At 42.2% G+C, this 16,983-nt stretch overlaps 1 protein-coding gene across 13 annotated transcripts in view; it reads right to left on the bottom strand.

Moving 5' to 3' along the window:
- The window catches only part of EML6 (EMAP like 6), an 87,895-nt gene extending 71,158 nt beyond the window's left edge, over nt 1–16,737 (bottom strand). For 6 of the 13 annotated variants that reach the window (XR_015772116.1, XM_088052443.1, XM_088052446.1 and 3 more), the window contains exons 1-2: nt 16,464–16,737; nt 15,130–15,806 (exon numbers count right to left, since the gene is read on the bottom strand). Coding sequence is in view for 6 of the 13 variants with exons in the window: in XM_088052443.1 (XP_087908569.1) it covers nt 15,130–15,326 (197 nt within the window). In the remaining 7 variants the exon portion in view is untranslated. Of the gene's footprint in view, nt 1–25; nt 137–163; nt 235–15,129; nt 15,807–16,463 lie in introns of those variants that run through there. The other 7 variants (XM_088052450.1, XM_088052448.1, XM_088052454.1 and 4 more) reach the window with 4 other exon arrangements.
- Nucleotides 16,738–16,983: the final 246 nt, after the last annotated feature.

The following is a 16,983-nucleotide window of genomic DNA, read 5'->3' as shown; positions in this document are numbered from 1 at the left end:
AAAGGAAAACACCAAAGCAACACACTCAGAATTGAATGCTGATCAGAATTTCACACTGCTTCCCTTTTAGCCTTTTCTCCGTTCCACCACAGGCTTTGTAAATCTGATTTTTTTGGTTATTTGGCTGTTTTCAAAAGCACAAATGAATAAAAGAGATACTCACCAAGGCTCCAGAGCAGCTTTAGAGAGGGCAGATCAACAACTGAACCCTTTCTATAACCTCCTGCTCCCTCCCCCTTCCAGCTGGCCCACGTTTGTTACAAATGAGGGCCTGGCAAGCCCAGGTGCAGGGACTTCCATGGCTCATTGCTGGGGTCAGTTCTGTTACTTCCAAATTCTGCTGATTGAATTCAGGTGAAACACTCACCTGAGAACAATCTGTGCTTAACAGGTGGCAGACAACAGGAAATTCTCACAGGACAGAGCTGCTTTTTATCAGAACAAAAGCTAAGACTCCAGTCCACGTCAATTTGATACCACAAAATCCATTACCCAGCCAAGGTCTTTTTCCCAGTGGAATCTCTGGTGTCTAAGACAGGGATGTTACACTAAACATCTCATGGATCTGAGGTGTTTGCTTGGCTGAGTGAAGGTTTCTGAATGTCAAGAGAAAGGAAGCTCCTTTTGAAGCTTTACACTGAAAGAGAATCCTTATTAGTCACAAGTAAGCAAAGGACACACTTTTAATGGGAGCTTGGCTCATGGCACTGCCTACAGCTATTGGAAATGTGTCCAAAGCTCAGCTGCTCACACTCAGGGATGCTGTGTATTTTGTTCCACTTGTGAAAATACACCTAAATACTCTCAACTCATGTGTTTTAGAAAAATCACCATCAAGACACATCTTCCTTCACTTGACACATACAAATATTGTTGAGTTTATCTTTACAGAAATTACTGAAATGGTAGGAAACTGTTACTGTTTGTGTAAAACCCCAAAAGTCTGTGAATTAAAGAAGCTGCACCTGTATCTAGTGAAAGGCAGAAATTCACCTTGCTGATTTTTATAAGTTAATTGTATATAGAAATTATAATCAGGAAAAAGGTTTATTTTAATTTTTTGTGGTTTTTGGTTCATTAATTATTTTTATGTGTAAAATAATCATTCTATGATGCTTAATTGTCAAATCAGCTTCATATAGTCACTTTAAAATGTTTTATTGTTCCACTTCTAATTTTTTTTAATCCTTAGTATTTTCCTGTGATGTTATTGAATATTTCCTCTAATTCATGTACTGCCATGTTTTGTAAGTATTTTATCTGCTTTTATTAAAAAAATATATTAAACTAAGGAGAAAAGACAGGAATTACTTTATTAGTTACTTAGAAAATAAAGTTCACCCCAGTCTGGAGGGCCATACAAAAGCAGGCTGCCTGAGGAGTTAGAAGTCCATTTTATTCTTCCATCAGTCCTCTGTCTAATGAAGAAAGCTTCAAATGTAAACATTAATAATAATTACACAAGCCAAAATAAAATATTCCTTTGCCTTCTGCAATCTCACAAAGGCTGTGCAAGCTCTAAAGATCTATTTTTTCAGCTTCATGTGGATATGAGCAGGGCTTTTAGATGAGAAGCTGTAATTCATCAGAACTAGAAAATCAAATTATTTCTTGGACTTCTACAATAGAAAATCTTACTCTAGAGATTCCAAACACCAGGAGTTAATACCAACATGCCAAGTGCATCTGACATTCCCTGTCTCTGCTTCACTCTGAAGCCAAATAAATCAAAATGCTGTTTTCCCCAGAGTTGTTTCCACAATCATGTTTTAAGTGCATATTAAAATGTAGGATTTGAACACAATAAATTCAGCTAACTCAAGTTACTGCCTCCCCAGGGTCTGTGGGACACACCTCAGGGTATTTCTATTAGAATTTTGTACTGCAATCCAGCTTCTGAGCTGATTTGGGGATTCAGATCTTTTGTTGTGCTCCCAATATAGGTAAATAGATCAAATGGGAAGCAGACTTAATTCAGGTAATGGTGCATTGGAGGAATTCCCAGATTTGCCATAGAAGGAAGAATAAAACTGAGGAGAGATCCATGCCAGTGGTACCTAAGTTTGTTGGTTTAAATTATCTGTATTACAGTCTGCAGTACTGCTACACTTACAGCTGTCAGTATTCTCTGATCACATTTGTATTCCTGAAAGCAAAAGATCAATAGGGATGACTGATGTGGGACACATTATCCACATTCTGCTCTCTTTTGCAAAAATATCAGACGAGTTGAGAAACAACCAGAATTTTAATGTGTGTTAATTTGAGCAATGCATTTTGCATACATTTGCTTTTATTTTTGTATTCTGCAGGCAGCTGGAATAAGTAAAAAAAGATCTGTAATCATCTCAGAATTAGAAAGAAAAATTGAAAGCCAAAGCTTTATTCTATATTCATTATTTAAATATTAAAATAGTAAAATTATATACTTTGGCTTTCATGATCTTACAATAAAGCCATAAACATATCTAGAAATGTTTGCACTTTTACTTTGGAAATGAAATTCATAACCTGTCTGGAACACACCTCAAAAAAATTGGTTTTTTTAGCATGGTATTACATCATAGTAACTTTTTCATTTAATTAGAAAATGACTGAAACGATTGCACTTCAGTATAAGAACATGCAAGTTACCTTATTTGGCTGAAAACAAGGCTCATTGGATGGATTTTTTAACTTTTCCTAAATTATCCAGACCAAGTCCAACAGGATGTCACCCCTTATCAGTGTTTCACAACCTCCAGGTACAGTTCAAAAACCCCCCCATAAAACCTGGAGATTGGCATCTATTTTCCAACAATTCCTTATTTTAGAACCTCCTTCACTTCGAGATGTATGTTTAGGAAGAGGAGCCATTGTAGGTTCTCACTTAAGGCCTTTAGGGGTAATACCTAAATGCCTTTAGAGGTCCCAGCTCCTCCCAGGCAGATGGAAATCACTTGTTCCATAGAAGTTGGTCTCTCTTAGGTTTGAGGTGAGTGTTTTGGGAACGATCCAGCGCTTTCTTCAGAACAAACACCTCTACTGATGAATTTAATTGCCCTCAACCACTGAGGGGAGTGGTTGAGGGCAATATAAATACAGATTTTTACGCAGAAGGGTAAGAATGGAACAAGCAAAGAAACAAAAAAGGATGGAAGAACAGAATGAAGAGGAAATAAGACAGCGAGGAAACTTCCCATATATTAGTCCGAGAATGTCTCAGATTTAGAGAGACTGAGGCAGCCTTTAGGGGGGTGACTGTGTGGTCATGGTGAAGAGCAGATTCCAGCAGATGAGTGGGAGTTTAATTGATAACTCTGAAGTCATCTCCCTGAAGGCTAGTGAGAAATACTCATCTTTATTCACTCTGTCAGCAGGGCCTTCTTGTTACAACAATGTAAGAAATATAAATAAAATCAATTTGAGAAAAAAGGGAAAAATATTCAATCAAAGGAAGCATAATCTAAAATACAAATGAGGATTCTAATTAAGAAAAATAAAGCTTATGTTCTGAATGTATGAGATGCTGCCAAATTTTTCTATGAACCAAATTCTTCAGGCTTTTTGCCGGTATCTGAAAAAGCTGATCAAAACCACATGCTTACATTTTCAAGGTAAGACAGGTGCAATGTGTTGGCGTGCTGCATGAACAACCGAGTCTGGGAAGCCCCATGTCCATGAGCAATCCAAGAATGAAATGGGAGACCAAACCTACCCCAGCTGTCATTCCTTTGGAACCTTCCCATTTGGGGTGGTGGATGCCAGAGGTACCAGTAAAGCAGTTCTACCTCACTGACTCGAGGGAGCCAGGAGAAAAACTGAAATCCAACATGCTAGAAACAGTATGCTAACATTCCCACAGGAATAACCACTGCAGGACATAACTGAAAATGACATTTGAAATGCCATGGTCTGCCTTCAGAAGAGAGAAATGAAGAGCTAAAAATCCCCAGGACCTCCTGAGCAGAATGCAATGTCTGATGCCTTAAATTCATGCTGACATACAGTGAAGCTCTTCTGTTTTAACATATTTGGGCATGTTGTCCTAAAGCCACAGCTCAAGCCTGAAAGGACAAACCATGGTTGTGGCAATTGCTTTTGTTGGTGAATCTCACCTTTTTTCTTCTTAAATTTCTGTCACATACTAGAGAGAAAAACCCCTCCTGTCACAATGATAGAGATTATTTTTTTTTTTTACTGGAAACATTTCCTAGGAGCCTAAATTTCTGCCAGCACTCAGAAAAAGCTTAGATGTGCCAATACTGAACAGCTCTACATAGTCCCAGTTCTTAGCAATTCCAGGTTTAAGTGCAGTCCGTTCATAAATGGAATGAAGGGATATCACTCCCTGCTGCTTCCTCCAGCACAGAAAAGAGGAAGAGAAAGGGGTAATTGTGTGATGACATTTAGTCAACAATTTATTTGAAAGCCAAAAATATAATTTTTTTATACTTCTGCATTACATAATAGTGCATAATAATATAATATTGTATATATAGATATAGATATATACACACACACACTGTTTATATGTATTTGTGAGCGTACATATGTTTAAAAACCCCAAACACAATCCTGACAATGGCAATGGCTGAGGTGGATCACAGAAACTCCAGCTCTGTTGATAGCAGCCTGTGACAGCTGCAGCAGATGTTCAGTTGTGAGGGGCTCATGTTGATAAAATTGTTATATCTGATAGGGAGGAAGAAAGCAGAAAAAAAATGTGTGCAGGGCACTAAACTGTCATCCTATATAAAGTGACTCCTACCAAACTAAATGACAAGGTAAAAGAACATTTACCCCTAGGCAGTGGGGAGTCCCACAGATTGAAAATGAAAAATAACAGATACCACGAGGAAAATGTGAAATGCAATACACATTCAAATAACTATTTAATACACCAAGAAACAGGGCATTCTGAAGAGCTGAGTTATTTAACAGCAGTGTATTCATACCTCATTTAGTCTGTCCTCGGTTGAATCACAAAATATGTGGTTATTCCTAATTTAAATTATCTTATGACCCTTCACCAACAGGCAACAAAAATGCAATTGTGAAGTTATACTGATGTAGACACAAATGCCAAAATATTCCTTGCTCAGACAAATGCATGCTGCTTTCTCAGCTCCCTCACAGGAAAATCATGTTTTATCTCACATAAGGCCAGCTCTCAGAGAACAAGACTCTCTGTTCAGATTTACAATATTCTTAAAATAGGCATTTACAAAAATAAATAGCTGTCACCCATCTCCCATGCACATCTAAGATTTCCTCACATGACTAGTCACACTCGTGTATCCACCAAGCTCTGGAAAGTTAAAGATCCACATCCTGGTTCCCATCAAAGCAAACAAACAAGCCCTGGAAATTCAAGTATTTTCTAGAAATTTTAGACATGGAAGGTTAGTTTACTTCCAAGCTTTTATAATGATCCATCTGTGTAACAGAGCAATTCATATGTTCACACATAAGGCAGTGCCCACAGAGCCATCATCATGGCTGGAAAGCAAATTATGTCTGTGGTAACTCCTCAGAAAGGGAAGAGAAATAGCAAAAAGTGAGCACAGAGTCTGGGAATTTAGCAAGTTCTCTGAATCAGATAACTTCCCTTCTCTGCTGGCTACAAAATGTTGGGGAAAAACATGAAGGGAAAAGGTTCAGAACCTCTATTTAGTGTTATTTTAGGCACCAGACTTGGTAGAGGTTTGAGGAAAGCTGCCCTTACACATGAAGTGAATTCAGGTCCTGCCTTTGAGGTCTCAAGGAGCACCACAGCCAGACAATGGAAAGTAACCACACAAAACCTGACATGCTGTTCAAAGTCCACAAGCCACATCCAAATCCAACTCAACAGTAACTTGTCATGTTTATGGGCCTGCTTTACAATGACTTCAAAATGAACTCTTATCAAAAGAGTACTAAATACAGCAGGTTGCAAATAGAAAGTTATGCCATGTTGTTTAATTGAAGTTTTCCATTAAGTAAAACTTCCAGTATGAAATTTCTAATTGCAGCAGGATGTCACTGGAAGTGTTCACCAACCTTCCTGTTCTGCTGAAAGACTCATTTTGAAAAGATGCACACAAACTACTTCAGCTTCTCTGTCCTTCCTCAGAACCAGCTGCGCTAGGAACCCTCTGAATATAAGACCCTCCCTATTATTCAAAACATGTCTTTTAATGCAATATAAAATTATTAATTATCCAACCAGTTATTAATTTAACCTGTGTTTTAATGGATGTGCAGCCAGTCACAGACACAAACAGGAAAGAGCAGGTGTGAAGTTATGACACCACCAAAATCCACAACATGCTGTATTTAAGGGAGATTACCATGATCCAAAGAATACCTTTTAAACTTCTGTTTTGTGAGACTAATACAAGGACTTATGTAAACAAACATGGAATTATGCCTTTCTATGTCTTTATGTAAGCACTGTGACTCATTTTCTTGCCTATTACTGTTATTTCTCTTTTTCTCTTGGTTTCTCAGCCAACTCTTCAGAGCAGAGATTGGGAACCTGTGCTTTCAGAGAAACCTTGCAGAGCTGGGCTCACCAGAGCCCTTTTTGCTGTATTTTAGGCTCAGCGCTGCAGTGGAGGCTGAAGAGTTTTGTGCCATTATGTAACTGCCTGGCAGCATGTAGCTTCAGGCAGCTATAATCTGGTTTACTGCTTGTCATTTGCTAATACTTGGGGTTTTTCTCTAGATTATGGTATCAGGGATGTCACCGGGGGTTTGCCTTCCCCTTCCCAGTAGGACAGAGAGCAGGCTTTAGCCGCAGCTGCTGGTGTGGGGAATACAGGACGTTCACTGCCCATGCCACCCATGTGCCTCCTCCTGAGCAGCCGGAGCAGCGCCCCGTGCCCCGGCACACCGAGGGTGGGTCCCGCCGATGGCTCCCGTGCCGCTGGAGCCTGTGGCTGAGCAGAATCCCGGAGCACAAACCCGGGCTAAGATGCGGGTGGTGCTGCTCCAATAAAATCTGCTAATCGAGTGCATTCAGCGGGGTTGGGCAGACTTCCAGATTTAACCATACCGTGGCAGCCAGCCAGGAGTGGGAAATAGCAACACACTTGCTCGTGTGCAGGGACAGAGAAGCAGGTCTCTGCATCGCTTCTTTCAGAACATTAAAAATTACAAGCTATTAAAGAAGGCTTCACATGTCCTTGATAGCAGTTCAGACATCTACTTGCTTCTCTATTCTCTTACCTATTTCCTGAGCAAAATATCATTTTTCCTTCATTCTTTTCACCCATGCCAGATAAGACAAAAAGATATATCACACCTAATTCTTCAGTACAAACCTAAGGTGAGAATTACAATGGACAAGCTCTCCCTGGGAAGGGAGCAGCCAAGAGCCAATGTGAGGCCTCCTTCTGCCCATTCTGCAAACAAAGCTAAAATGCTGGTTTTCATGCTGTATTTTATTTCTCTCTCATTAAATCTATCTCCTTAAAGGAGAAAAAAATAAATAAATTTGAAAATCTGATAGAAGCCATGGGAAAATTAAATATGAAAATAAAATTAACAAAAACCACAAAATCCTACCATCTTGGCTAAATTCTATTTCAAAGGAAGAAATTACTTTAGATCTATTTTCTTAAGATTGCAATTATTTCTAAAATTGCTTTTTTCACAAAACTATTCTGCCAGGGAGAACCTGAATTTATGACAAGTGATTTTAAAAAGGATATATTTTTTATAATCTGAACTGTCCTTGCCAAAGAGGAGATAAGATGGAAGAGAGATTAGCCTAAAACAGATGTGTAAATTCCTTTAAAAAGATGTTTTTCCTATCCTTAATGGAAGAGAAATAATGGGAATTAATTCTCTTAATTTATTTGTTGCCAAAATTTTCTGTCACAATATGAAATGTCAAATTTTCATTTGAAATTAATTTGAAATATTAATTTGGAGATCTGTGGTACAATTGTATCACAAACTCTTTATTCCAGAGTCCCATATCCAAAAGAAGGCCCCCAAAATTTTGAGTGCATTCTGAATGGCATGATCTGTAATATAGAAACCAATAGATTAAAGAATGCATTGTGGGAAATAAAAGGAGGAAAATGCCACACACAAAGTTAAAGAAAAGGCAAGTAGCATTTCTTTAACCCCATTATTTAACAACATTAAATAGTTAAAAATCTCAGCAAGTCTCAAAGAAGAGAATGGGAGTGTGTGTGGAAGGTAACAGAGCTCTGTTGTGCATCTCTTGCAAATGCTCAGTGAATTTTTACTTATTGACACAATTAACGAATGCTGCCAGACCCACAGAGTTACGTTAACCCAATGTGCAGCTAAGCAGCTACTGCAGAATTCCTGTCTGGGATTTGGGTGAGCTGCTTGTTCTAAGTGTCTTTGGTAAAATTCTCTTTTCTGCAACCCCATAGCCTGGGTGCAACTCTTTCAAACTCGGTTCCAGTATTATCCAGTGAAAGGGCCACCAAGACAGAAGCTGGGCATGTGTGGAACCAGTAACTGGGCTAGACCTCAGCTGTGCCGAGCCTCACGTTTACACAGCCAGCCCCAGCAGGGCAGGCGGGAGCAGAGGGACAGATGACTGCAAGGCCACAGCCACACACCCAAGCTAACCACCCAGAGAACTCCCTGGGGAAAGGCAGGTGCATTATTCCCCTCTTGGGAGGGAGGGAGGGGCTGCATTATAAGGGAGGCAGTACGGAGATGCCCATCCCAAAGCAGCTCGAGGTCCCCGACAGAACCACACAAACCTCCTCAGTCTGACAAGCATAATCTTTAGAATAGCTCTTTCAGCTAAAGACAGCTTTCATAAAGACTCAGTATAATATCCTTCTGGACACTTGTGGCCACTTTCAGATGCCACATATTTTAAAACACCCAAACAAACCCCCTGTGGAAGTAAAAGGCCAGCACACATGGAACAATCACTGCATCTGCCCAAGACCTTGATTCAGGAACACAACTGCATATTATAAACTTGTTTTACAGCCAGTAAAAGAGAGCAGTTTCACTGAACAGCATTTCAATTTTTATTTTTTTTAATAAATAATTTCTAAACAGATGAGAATTCCTCAGAATCCTAGAGGGATCAGGAACCTGCTGTAGACCTACTGCTAAAACCTCATTTAAGTGATTTAAGTACAGCCACACTTGTACATGCTCAGCACCGGTGTGACCAGGGCCAGAGAGCAGGTCCCAGTGGCCTCATCTCTGATCTGCTGCCAGAGAGAAGCCACAGAGAAAGCTCAGCTTTCACCTAATCATAGATTCCGTCATTGGGAGAAGCCAAAAGGTCCTTTCAGTGCTTTACAAATAGTGCTCAAACACTAGAGAGATGAAAGGAAAAGTTAAAGAAATTGACATTTCACAATTTTTCTGGTCAGACAGCAGTTGACTGTGACCAACCTCCAGTTAAAGGGCTCTTAGGATACAGAGAAGGAAGCCTGGTCTGCCTCATCAGGGTGAAGGCAAAAGGGCTTCAGCCTTAACTGTACCTACAGCTGTAAAAAACTGAGGGTGCATTTTATTGTCTTTTTTACTACAGTTCATTTCTAAAATAAACAACACCTCTTTAAAAAGCCCAGAAAATTCTTCTTGAAAAGTATGGCTCATCTTGTCCAAAGCTGTTATTTTGCAATTAATATTTGCAAGTAGAGGTTACTACCACAGTAAATGACACTTGCAGTATTTACCTTTGCATATGGAGGACAGTTTCTCAGGACAAGAAAGCAGATGTTTGGCATGAATAGATGCCAAATTTTCACATAGGATTATGCCTAGAACATTCAAGTCTGCTAAAATAATGGAGGCACTCAAAATTCCCTATAAAAAAATCCAGTAAAATCTTTTGGAACAAGGAGTGTTAGGCAGCCAAAATAGCAGGGTTGCTGTATCACTCTGAGAGTAGCCTTTATTTTTTATTTATTATTTTATGTTCTGTTCAAATCACCATCATTTTCGTGTATTTCCATCCATCTGTCACAGAAGAAAGAACAGACTTCACCGCCAGCACCCACAGAAGTTCCAGCAATAAGGTTAAGCATACCAAGGTTCATTGTGCTGCTGGAATGTTTCAAGAAGCTTGACATAAACAAACACTCAGCCTTAAGATCAGGCCTCACTAAACCTTAGAGGTCTGTTCCCAGGCCTTTATAAATACCACCTCTAAAGGGGAATTAAAATTCAACGTGTCTCTTGGACAGCCAGTGCAGACAACTAAATGTTCCTGGGCTAGAAATGCACCTCATGAAAAACAAGCTGATGTTCCGAAGAACTGTCTTTAGGTGGGAAGAAGAGGAGGCATTTTTGCTCTTTACCAAGGTTCCCAAAAACCTGAGCAGCTGGCAAATCAGCAGAAGACCTTTTTACAGACCTCAAATCCTCTCCTACTTTCACACAGAAGCATTCTAATACTTGGAGCTGTGGAATTTTTATTTTTATTTTGTTAATTTGAAATTAAATTAACAAGTATGAAAACATTTTCTGTGAGTTTTCATCCTGGTAAAGAGTGATTACACACAACTACCTGACCATCACTACTCCTGGCCATCTGATATCAAGTTGAAATAAAACAAGTAAAAAAATTGCAGAGACTAACACATAGGAAATGTCAAAAAATGTATTAAAAAATTAGTTTTAGACTGCTCTGGTTAAAGGCTGTGGTTAAATGATGACCATTCTCAACAACATGTAGTGGCAAATACCTGCTGGGTTTCTCTCAATTTTTAACTGGTCCAAGTACTTCTAAATCACTTTCAATAAGATACTGTAACTGTGTATTTCAGCACATCTGATGCATTAACACAGATATTTAAGAATCCAATTTATAGCCCTGATAAAGACTTCAAATCTAATCACAGCACAGCACTCAAGTAGAGGCAAAAGAGGCCACTGGAACTTCAAGGAATAAACAGCATTTTCCCCAGGTTTTCCAGCATTGAAAGCAAATGAAGCAACAAGCTGATTAGAGGAGTTTTTATGGGGAGTTATTTTCTTTCATATGAAACTCATTTAACAACTTGCTGCCTCAAAACAGTTCCCAAAAGCCTGCCTCACCCAGGTGTACCATGTCTGTCAGGTTTGGATGGCTTGGTGGGGGCACTGGTGTGGCGTCTGCCAAGAAACAGGGCTGGAATTTCTGTTGTTGAAAATTTCTCCTGTGCTCTCCTTAGGTCACTGAATTTCAGCAGCCCTGGGGCATCACCTCGGGTGCCTGAAGCTCAGGGTTAGCCCAAGCTGCAGAAAGTGCAGCTCCCATGCACTCATGATAAACAACAACCACAGTAACCTCAACACCCCTCTACAACAAACATCTGCTGTCTTCATCCAAATGGTGGCAACTGAAATTTAAAGTATTTTAGATCTCTTCAAATAAGTATAACCTTCTAAACAGAAATATTATAACACAATATTAAATAAAAAATATTAAAGTACAATTTAGATCTTCTGTCTCTGAAGGTTTTGATTTACATAGCTCTGCCATCAATTTACTAATTCCAAAATTGTATTTACTGTGGTCAGCAATACACAACATTGCTTGAAGCATATTACTCCTTTTTTTCCCCACAGCAGCAAGACAAGAAAACCACGTCCTGACACATATCCTATCTCCTGAAACGACCCTTGTGGAGAACAAGACAGGCCTCCCTGGGCTCCCGCAGCCCAGTAAATCCCGTCCCCGCTGGCACGGCCACGGTTTTAATCTCAATCTGTCAGCACAGAGGCACCCCCCTGCACACTTAGAGTAATATTCTGATAAATCTGATGCTGCTGGTACACTGTGAGCAGCCTTACATAAACAACAGCTCTGGAATCCATGGATAACAGGAGGGCTTTGCAGGTAGTCTCTTTGCAGAGACCTGGGAGAGCGAGCAGGCTTGCTGCCTCAGGAGAGACTGCCATGGAGGCACTCGGGATACAAAACTGCTTTTGTAAACTCATAACATACAAAGTATCAGATTCCACAAGAAACCAGGGTGTATAACAACGTAACATATTCAGGACAACTGTTCACTACTACAGGAATGCTTGGAACCCAAAACCAGGGAGAAGTAACTTTGTCACTCCACCAGAGGAAAAATTCTCAGGGTTAGGAATCTCTGTTAACAAATTACTTCTGCAGAAATAGATAAAATCAGTTGTATTTTAAGTGATAGTAAGTATCTCAACTGCTCATATTTTTATTTTTGCTGTTTGCCGTGGCTTTTACATGCACAATTTGAAGAAAAATTATAGGAAAGAACTGTCTCCATTCAACACTTAACTGAGAGAAAAGCAAGGATTGATCTAACTGATCACTGTTCTACAAGCAATGCAGAATACTGAAGTAAGAAAAGCTGTTCTTTTGAAAGCTTTCAATTCCTGTCAAAGCTAATGCTCTGGAGGTTACTCACAAATTCCTCTGCAAATCAAGGCTCACTTTAAGGTTAAATCGGTGGTTCAGGATCTCAGGAGGAAGTGCTGGAAGCACAGCACCTGGTGGTGGCATTGCACAGAAAACAGGACAATTCCAAGCTCCCTTGTTCCTGCTCAGAACATCGACCTTATTAGCTGAGTGCAGAACATTCAGTTCCTGTACAGGCACAACTCGCCTTTCAAATGTGAAGCTTGGGGAAAATGGCATTTCTCCAATACAATGCAATTTAATCCAATACATTCTGGTCTGCTTTAGCCCAAATGAAATTATGTCTAGTTGCATTATTTTGATGCAAAACAAGAGGCAGAACTATTAATCTTGGAGAACATATTAAACATACACACCTGCCCTTTTCACCAAGGACAAATATCCCCTCTCATGACTTCAATAAACACTTCAAGGTAACACATGACATTACTTCAGAGAATCATCGTCCTTTTCAACAAAACAGAGTTCTCAAAACCACAAAAAAAAAAATCACAGAAGGAGATAACAGCAGTCCTTGGAAGAAGATCTTCCCGCTTGAAGGTCTCCCAGTCTCAGTGATTCACGCTATTTTCCAAAATCCTTTTATTTTTTTTTTCTTCAAACAGTGTTTCAAACCTCTTCAGAAATGACAACCTGTTGGACTGCAAATGCACGCCCTGCTGTTTAGAAGCTGGTCTCAGGCAACTAAATCCCAACAAACCCAGAAAAATTGGATAAGTACACTCATCCCATTCATCTCAAATGGATGAGAGCTGTGAAGCTTAAAATGTGAGAATTTAAATTCCCATATTTATTAGTCATATCAGCGATGACCACACAAGGCAGCATCTACTCTGAAGTACTTACAGCGATGGGATATTACGTCAGTAGGCACAGCAAACCTGGAGTGCCAAGGTGCAAACAACAGAATATTCCAGCAGCATTCTGGATAGCCTGTCCTTCCTTAAACCCCACGTGGTGACAGCAACAGTTCTTGGCCACTAAGAGCTGATATGAACTGCTGCTTGGTTTCTGCTCAGGCCTTCTGGACCTAAATATTTCATCCTTTGTGGAAACTACAGTTTTCCACCAGAATTCTGATGGTGCTGCAGATCAGAAACAAAACCCATCTTTCCAAAGCATGAGTTGGACATTCAGCAAGTCCCTCAAGACACAACTACTTTGAACACATGGTTCTAGTTTCCTTTAAAGAGCACAATAGGCAGAAGCAGTGTCAAAGTACAAATACGGGGGATTCATTCTTTCTATCCCAGTTGTACCTTCTAAACATGACACTGCCAAAAGCAGACTCCTAATGTGACAGGTCTAGAAGTAAAAGGTACAGAAGCTGTACAATACATCTAGTTTGGGGAGGGAGGTGCTGTCAAGTATTATAATAATTATTCAAACATAAGCGCAGAAGTACACAACCCTTTACATGGATTACATTTCCTGTCCCAAAGAGTATCAAATTTTATGTCCATACAACAGCCAGAACTTTTAATTTCGTGATCCTGCAGATGCCTCTAAAATTCTGACTCTTATCTGAGCAGCCCAGTGTCTATTTTCAGCAGCCTTTTGGAGCTGATAATACCTTTGGAACCAAAATAAACTTTGATGCACATGCACTGTACTTGAGGAAATGCTGCTGATTTAATGCATCCTAGAGAGGAGGAGAAGGCTGCTACGAGGATGCACAGCAGCCAAAAGCTCTTCCTGGAAAAGTGGATGGCTTTCTGCAAACAAAGATTATGTGACAATTGTGTGGTTTGGTTATGGAGTGTCAAAACTCTGGCTTCAGCAGATGCTTCCACAGCACTCCCACACCATGAGTCACCTGGGACTGTTCTGGCTTCACATCATCCAGGAAATGCTTCATTCATGCTGAATTGGGTGAACAGGGAGGGCAGCAGATAGCTGTGCTCAGAGGAGTGGCATCACCAGGCAACATCCTTCATGAGGATATTCTAGGCTCAGATTTCTCTCATCAAGTAGTAGCTACAATAATTCTCTATTTTACTGATGGAAATTTCTGTATTCTGGACAGATTTTTTAAAGGCTACCTTGAACACTGTAAGTGCATTTTTATTTTGTGAGGTGCAGTAAAAAATCAGCATTTCTGTAGGACAAAAACATCAATCAAATCCACTTCTCAGGCAGAATTTGAGAAAAAAACAAGGAACTGGACAGATGAGGAGCAAGACCTGTCCTTCTGTAGCCATCTTGCACCAGCATGCTTGGGATTTTTTTGCCTGAAGTGCAAACAGCTGAACTTGATTAGAATTTACATTTTCTGGATGATATTAAACCCAGATTAGTTTTAGCTACGTGTCATATTGGTGGCACTCTCGTGCTGGGATTTGCTGAGGGCGAGGAGAGCTACACCTGCCTTCTGTACGAGGTCAGAATCGATGAGCTAGTGTCCCAGCTCTGGAAACATCAAGGTACTGGAACCACGATTTTGCAGCGCTGTTGCACTGAGCCCTTTCCAGTGCTGAAATCAAGCGTTTTGCTTTTGGCGCAGTGCAATAGAAAAACTTAACCTTCCCTCCCTTATTATTGCAACATTTTCAAGCTTTGCTACAAAATAATGATAATCAACAGTATCTACAGATTCAGCTCTCGCAGAGACTGCCGCTAAGAAATCCGAGCTTCTCTAAACCGGCAGGTCCAAGCCAAGCTGTAAGAGGCGAGGAGGGGGTATTCTGCCAGCACTACATTCTCCTCCCTTCCCTTTAAACCCCACCCCACCCCACCACCAGAGAAGTCAGCCCCCTTACCTGATAATATCATCGTTGTGCCCGAGGAAGAATTTCTGGCTGTGCTCCCTGGTGTTGTAAACCACGCCGACTCCAGCCACGAAGTACACCACCTCTTTCCCTGCCGTGTAGTACAGGTTGTTGCGGCACTGGTGGCCCCGGTAGCCGTACACCCACTCCAGCCGGAGCTGGCAGCGCGGAGCCGTCCGATCCGCCATGATAACCAGCCCCCTGCCCACCGGCACACACAGCCGAGCGCCGGCCCGCCTTCCCCCGGCACGCTCTCCCCTTCCGAACGCCGGCGATCCCCGCCCGCCTGCCGAAGCCTCAGGTGTCCCTTCCGCGCGGGGATGGGGATGGGGATGGGCAGCGCATCCGCGGATCCGGGCTGCTGCCGCCGCTGCCGCGCTACCGCCGCGCCGCCACCATCATCTGCTGCCGCCGCTGCCCAGGACGAGCCGCCGCCGCTCCGCCGCCGCTGCGCGACCCGGGCAACTTCTCGGGGGCACAAAAACACACCTACATAAGCAGCAGACACGGCTTTTTTTTGATTTCCCAAGGCAAAGTAACTTCTGTGCGTCACCAGCACCACCTGCCAAAGTCTCCCCGCTGCGTCTCCCGTCTTGCACCTTCTTGGCTTCCTGCACAAAGATTGCTGGACGCTCTTCTTTTTAACATATCTACCCTCGGGGCCAGAGCTGGAAGAGAAAAGAACACAAAACCCGTGCGCTAGAACCGCAGAGTGCAGGTGTGTTTAAAATGCAAAGAGATTGCCTGGACGAGGGAGCTCCTCTTGGATGGGGGAACTCTCCTTGCATAGGGGAGCTGTTCTTGGATGGATGCTGTGGCCACTCTGGGTGGTCTGGGGGGCTTCTGAGGCTTTTCAGCAGGATCCAGTCCTCCCAGTCCTCATACAAATCCTCTCTTTCAATATCATCTCATATATAACATCCAGCATAAATATGGGAATATTACCCCACCTTTCCTCACCCCCAGCAACCAAAAACTTCTTTTTTCGAGTCTATAGCAACTGTGTAATTAAGACAATCTTACTTCCCTGTTTTCAGTCACAAAACACTCCCAAGTCATCATGAGATAGAAGGGACTTAGGCTTGCTCTTTTTTTTGCTTTTTTTTTGCTTTTTTTTTCCCCCCACCTTTTTTTTTTCCACTGTCATCCTTTGGAATGATATTATAAGGAATACATTTCCTCTCTTGCCTTCTGCTTTTCCTAAAGCAGAATTCATATTACCATTATCTGTCGAGCTTGGTTGCTGCATGTTGTTGGTGATAAGACATCCACTGCTTTATAGTATCACTGCACAGGAGCCCAAACCCAGCCCTCAAGAAACTCACTCCAGAAGGCCACAACCGCAGGGAAGAGGATGCAGAGGAGCAGAACCAAACACCCATTCACAGTGCTCAGCGCCAGACGGACGGGAAGAGGGAATTCCAAGGCTGACGGCCCCTGTACCTTTTCCTACACAACACGCCTCACACCGACCGAGCTGAAGAGCGGCGTGCCGGCACCGCTCGCACACGGGGTCACAGCGCCGGCAGCACTCCAGGACACGGCAGCGGGACACCCGGCCTCGGGGAATGCGAGCCCCGGAGGCTCGGGAGCCGCCTCCGGCAGGAGCGCCGGCCCCGGGCGGGCGGGGGGGCGACCGGAGCCCTCACGACGCCAGCCCTGAGGCGGAGCCGCCTTCCCGCCTCACGGGCCGCGCGCGGGGGGCGGCGCGCGGCCCTTCCCGCCCTTCCTCCTGAGGGGGCCCGGCCCTGAGGGGAGCGCGGAGCCCTCAGCCACGCCCGGAGCGGCCCAGCCCGGCCCTGCCCCGCAAGGCACACGCAGATTTAGGTAAAAAAAAAAACAAAC

The sequence above is a fragment of the Pseudopodoces humilis genome, chromosome 3, assembly GCF_049639895.1.
Source record: "Pseudopodoces humilis isolate 2021_Gansu_Grassland_sample_001 chromosome 3, ASM4963989v1, whole genome shotgun sequence".
NCBI classification, from domain to species: Eukaryota; Metazoa; Chordata; class Aves; order Passeriformes; family Paridae; genus Pseudopodoces; species Pseudopodoces humilis.
Note: the sequence above shows the minus strand (reverse complement) of the source record. Positions and strands in the feature narration are given on the sequence as shown.